Raw genomic sequence first — 5,763 nt, 5'->3', positions numbered from 1 at the left:
TGTTTAAAAGAAATATGAAATAGGAACTGGAATCTAGAAATTGGCCCTGTCAATGTGCTCCTGGTGCACCTGCATCAAGCTCTTTTTCTTCAGCATCAGTATGTACTCGGCAAACTCACGAACTGCTCCGTTTCCGGCGGGTCTCTGACACGTGTATTTCGCCGCGATGAGAACAGGTGATTTATTAACTTAAGTTAGATTCAATGTCATGTGATAACAGCAACCCAAACTGACTGTTTAAAAGAAATATGAAATAGGAACTGGAATCTAGAAATGGGCCCTGTCAATGTGCTCCTGGTGCACCTGCATCAAGCTCTTTTTCTTCAGCATCAGTATGTACTCGGCAAACTCACGAACTGCTCCGTTTCCGGCGGGTCTCTGACACGTGTATTTCGCCGCGATGAGATCCGCCACGACTGAGTCACACGGGACGCCGTTCAGCCCCACCTGAGACAAGATCTCTCTGTCTTCAGACTCGGAACCTGTGAGGGAAAATATCACACGCTGCTCACGACAAATTCTGATTATTTTACAGGCTCGCCAGTGGTTTCAGGTTTGTTTACAAAACCTCACAGCGTTATTAATTAATAAAAGAGCTCCCATTTATGTTTGTGTTTACTTTTAACATGTAAGTGAAAAGTATAGTTACAATACTAGGCAGAGTGAAATTAAATTTTTCCTTTTTTTTTTGAATATTCAGGAGCTCAGGAATAGAATACATTATTTATAAATCATTATAAATAATCTCAAATATGGCTGAATTAGATTAAAACTTTTTAGTAGAAACAAATATTTTAAATATTTTAAAATAACATATCGCTTGTTATATTTTGATATATTTGCATGAAGTACATAAATCTATTTTTTATAGAACATTTGAAAACTGAAATGAGCTGAAATGCAGTAGACAAACCAAGCTTAAATTATATTTAGGATTTTTTTATTAATCATATTGATATGACATTCTCACCCATGAAGGCCACTTCATCCCAACACAGTTTCTTCTCCTTCATCAGCTGCTCCATCTCAAACCCATTCTGCTGCTCTCCAAACTGGAGTCCACAGCCAGTCAACTGGGCAACCTTCTCCAGGAGACCCTTGGACAGTGGCTCATTCACGTTGGATATGAGGAACACCTAGCCTTCTCTAGTGCAGCTCAACCAGGTCTCGGCCCATTCGTCAATCTTTGTGACATCACAAATCCTGGAAAATATGCGTTGTAGTCCAAACGAGACTTTGAGCTTTGTAACTTTGCAGACCTTTTTTTTGCTCAAACAGCAACATTACAGACTAACTAAAGTTGAAAAAGTGAAAAAGCATAATAGGACCCCTTTAATACATGTTCATGCTCAAGGAATAGTTCACCCAGAAATTCAAATTTGCTGAAAATGTACATACCCTCAGGCCAACCGAGATGTAGATGAGTTTGTTTCTTAATGGGAAAAGATTTGGAGAAATTCTGCATTACATCACTTGCTCACCAATGCATCCTCTGCAGTGAATGGGTGCCGTCAGAATGAGAGTCCAAGTTTCTTACAAACACGCAGCTTTTCTCTTCACAAGACGTTAACTGATGGACTGGTGTGATGTAGATTACTTGGATTATTGTGATGTTTTTATCAGCTGGACTCTTATTCTGACGGCACCCATTCACTGAAGAGCATCCATTGCTGAGCAAGGCAAGGCAAGTTTATTTGTATAGCACATTTCATACACAATGGTAATTCAAAGTGCTTTACATAAAATAAAATAAAAACAATAATCACAACAAAAAAACAAGGAATTTAAAAACTTTGAAAATTATAAAGTATGCTTCTGTCTGTGTTAGGAAAATAATACGTATTATTATACATTCCACAATTTTTATAGTAAAATAATTGTAAAATATTATGTATTTTCACAAATATACTTAATTAATTTTACAATTATTTTAAGAATATTTATTGCACATTTTCCCCATCATATCCGTTATTTTTTTCAGTTAAGATAAAAATTAACTTTTATCTGCTAAGAAAACGTCATTGCACATTGTAAGGTAACAATAGGTTTCTACTATAGCATTGTTACATTCTTTTTCTGTAAAAATATGGTTGCTTTTGTTCAATTCGTACACATTTCTGATGGAAAATTATAGCATACATGACAAAGCAAAAACATCACTTCATGGTTTGTAATGTTCATCTAATTTTTCCTATGTTTGAGAGGCATAAAAATGCCTCCAGGTGTGTCTCACCGGGTCTCAGTCGGATGAACTCCTGGATGGTCTCCAGTGAGCTGGACGAGTCTTTGGAAACTTCAGGACTGCGCCGATGAACTTTTGCGCCCCAGACTCTTGCGACGCGCTCGATCTCATCATGATCTGTGGAAACCCACACGCTGCCAAACATAACAGCAGAGATTTGACTTCTTCTTTTCTTTCTTCTTAAAAACCGCTTTCTATATATGTAGCCTATTTTACTTACAAAACTACAAAATAAAAAAACAGATTTAATTTAGAATAAGTATACGTTTCTGACCTTTCATGAACATTTCACTTAAGTTTTTCATACACAAAAGTCAAAGTAATTAACTACAAACTCATATTAAAGCCATCATATTAAAACGATAAAGAACAAATAAACTGTAGTTGCCTGTCAACGACTTCTGAATCCAAGGCAGCTCTCAGAACCCACGCGATGAGAGGAACACCGGCCAGACTCTTGATGTTCTTCAGAGGGATTCCTTTACTGCCGCCGCGGGCCAGAATCAGAGCCGCGCGGTGCGGCTGTCCGGTGCACCTGTTGCTCTCCATCACCGAGGAAATAACAGCGAGGGAACAGAAACACTTCACTTTATACGGACTGGACACTCCTATATGAGAATGATTTCATTAATTGATTAGATTATTAATTTGAGAGACTTAAATGCTGATGTTTGATCAAACAAGGGCTTTATACGGGTCTCCCTGAATCGCAAAGAAACCGTTCTGAAATAATCATAATCATAATCATAATCATAATCACGAGCAAACGAAGCGCTACTTCATGTCTCTCGTATCACTCCGCGATCTCTGACACTTTCATTTAAACCCGAGAACACAGTCACTGAGAGTGAACATACAACTCTTGCTAGATGTCTAGAAGCCGAATACTATCCAGATAAAAAAAAAAAACTCTCTGTAGGAGGAAGAAGAACAAACCTGTAGGTGACACAACGAGCGGAAGGAGGCAGGGAGAACTTAAAAAAAGAAGACAATTTACTTGTGAGCTGTTTTTCTTAGCGGAAACTTTACGATAGTGAAATAAAGCCTGGCGTATGAAATGATAGAAATTGAACTTTTTGAACTTTAATACAAAATGTAAAAAACTTTTTAAAAATGTGAACATGTGATTTATGTTTTGGATCGTATTTGATGCGTCAGGCTTTTATGGCTCATTTAGTAAGAACATAAGATGCTTTCATAATAGCATAACGAACTACTTACATAAAATGCATATAAATATCAGATGTCACTCTATAGATTGTCTCCCAATAATATGTCTAGTATGATATTTAAATGCTTCGATTTATGATATTTTCATTGTGGGGGCAAAACATATAATGCAATGCAATGCAACGATGATTTAAATGAACAAATCAATGTTCCTCAAAAGTTGACGTACATTTGATACTTACATTTTAACATGAATTTTCTAAAAATGAAGTATGGATAATCAAGTAAACTAAGTTGCTTCAGTCCAGCAAGTGTTCATCTTGAACTATTACTGAAGTTATTCTTACATCTACTTTACAAGAATACTTTTGGGATTATAATAAATAGGTATAAACTAGTATAAAAAAGTAATCAGATGACAAAATATTAATCATGTTGATAATTTAGAGGGCTTAGAAATTAATTTAGCTTTAAAAAAAAACATAGACATGACATGATCTATCTATCTATCTATCTATCTATCTATCTATCTATCTATCTATCTATCTATCTATCTATCTATCTATCTATCTACCTATCTATCTTCTCAGAAAAAAAGGTTTAAAAGCTGTCACTCTGGCTGTATCGTTTCAATATGTACCATTTATGTATGAATATGAACACTTTTAGTACAAATATGTACCTTTAATGCTATTAAAATGCACCCTTTAGGGGTAAATAAGGTACAGCTGTGTTTCTTTTGAAAGGGCACTGTCCCAGTGACAGCTTTTGTGACTGTATCTGTCTATTAAACAAAAGAAGGAGTGTTTGTTAGACATCATCATTTACAGTATATTGCACTCACTCACCACACGAGAGCACCAGTGTAACATGATTATTTTCTTTTACATGAAACAGCCTGCAGTTTTTTGTTGGGCTTTTATAGGGTAACAGTAATAAGACTTCATGTAATTCATTGAATGTTTGGCTGGCCCTCAAATCACAATCTCAGAACCCGGAAGGTTTTATTTCTACAAGTTTGAGCTTTTCACTAAATAAAGGAGGCGGTTCAAAGACAGACGAGAGCTGATGTGTTTGATCTGCTCTCTTAAATTACAGGAAGGGAAAGACAATCTGTTGGATTGGTAGAGTATCAGAGGCCGTGGCCTTCACCCTCTTCTCTGATGTAAACTTCAGGTAACATCAGCTTTTTGAATCCTTCCGACTCGATTAAAACAAGTGTTTGCTGACCATTCTCTCTCCCTCTCCAAATACTTCTGTTGAGAAACCAATCAGCTCTTCACGACGGTTCATGATCAGATAGCAGCGAGCAATTTATTTAGAGCAAACTGTCCACCAAACATTTAATTTCTGTGCCCCCCGTCCCATGAAAAGCAATTTATTAGCTGCCAAGACAAGAGAACCAGTGGCTTTTAAGAAGAAAAGAAAGATGCGAATCTCCTTACGGCTACAGATTTAATATCTGTGGTGAGGGAGATTCAGACTTTCTGGATGTCAGGAGTGAATCCACACCAGACCGCTCTGACACACTGCATTGCAAGCTACGGGTGCAAGACACCACGTCTCTTCACTCGCAATGAAGATACAACGTTTTTGGATCTTTTTTTAAAAAAGCCATTGTGTCTGTCCTGATTCACTTTGTTCTTTAAGGGGCATTAAAAAAATTATGGACCAAATTTAGATATGTAACCTTATAGGACTTTTAGTATCTACAACAATAGTTCACTTGTCAATGCATACAAATCCATCCATCAATCAATCAATCAATCAATCAATCAATCAATCAATCAATCAATCAATCAATCAATCAATCAATCAATCAATCAATCAATCAATCAATCAATCAATCAATCAATCAATCAATCAATCAATCAATCAATCAATCAATCAATCAATCAATCAATCAATCAATCAATCAATCAATCAATCAATCAATCAATCAATCAATCAATCAATCAATCAATCAATCAATCAATCAATCAATCAATCAATCAATCAATCAATCAATCAATCAATCAATCAATCAATCAATCAATCAATCAATCAATAAAAAAACAAACAACCTTTAACATATTTTTGTATCTACTAAATATTAAATGTTTAATTATTAATAATAATAATAATAATAATAATAATAATTTGAAATCTGAATTTAAAAAATGTACCAAATTTAGACATGTAAACTTGGACACATTTTTGATCTGCAATAATAGTTAATGCAAAATAAAGAATTTTTATTTGTATTTTATTTATTTTTTAATTTAAAAAAAAATATTTGAAAGCTGCATTTAAAAAATAATAATAAAATTAAAAAAAACAATTGATGGACCAAATTTAGACATCTACTGTAC

The 5,763-nt window shown here is 35.0% G+C and overlaps 1 protein-coding gene across 1 annotated transcript; it reads right to left on the bottom strand.

Annotated features, from left to right (window-relative positions):
- Positions 1 to 224: 224 nt before the first annotated feature.
- Positions 225 to 2,877, bottom strand: LOC107561146 (N-acylneuraminate cytidylyltransferase-like). Its single transcript, XM_016245511.1, has 4 exons — positions 2,631 to 2,877; positions 2,217 to 2,376; positions 971 to 1,136; positions 225 to 482 (listed from the first exon to the last, which is right to left on the bottom strand). Exons 1-4 carry the CDS (start codon positions 2,789 to 2,791, stop codon positions 268 to 270), a joined length of 702 nt encoding a protein of 233 aa, XP_016100997.1. The 5' UTR covers positions 2,792 to 2,877; the 3' UTR covers positions 225 to 267.
- Between the last annotated feature and the right edge of the window lie 2,886 nt (positions 2,878 to 5,763).

This window comes from Sinocyclocheilus grahami, unplaced genomic scaffold (genome assembly GCF_001515645.1).
Source record: "Sinocyclocheilus grahami isolate Dianchi unplaced genomic scaffold, SAMN03320097.WGS_v1.1 scaffold759.1, whole genome shotgun sequence".
NCBI classification, from domain to species: Eukaryota; Metazoa; Chordata; class Actinopteri; order Cypriniformes; family Cyprinidae; genus Sinocyclocheilus; species Sinocyclocheilus grahami.
Note: the sequence above shows the minus strand (reverse complement) of the source record. Positions and strands in the feature narration are given on the sequence as shown.

What these genes read in the sequence shown, in the direction of transcription:
- LOC107561146 (XM_016245511.1), bottom strand. Translation starts at nt 2,791, where the DNA reads ATGGAGAGCAACAGGTGCACCGGACAGCCGCACCGCGCGGCTCTGATT. An exon ending in GATTCAGAAGTCGTTGACAG is followed by an intron (nt 2,377 to 2,630) that starts GCAACTACAGTT and finishes TATGTTTGGCAG; the next exon opens with CGTGTGGGTTTCCACAGATC. An exon ending in GGATGAAGTGGCCTTCATGG is followed by an intron (nt 483 to 970) that starts GTGAGAATGTCA and finishes TTTCCCTCACAG; the next exon opens with GTTCCGAGTCTGAAGACAGA.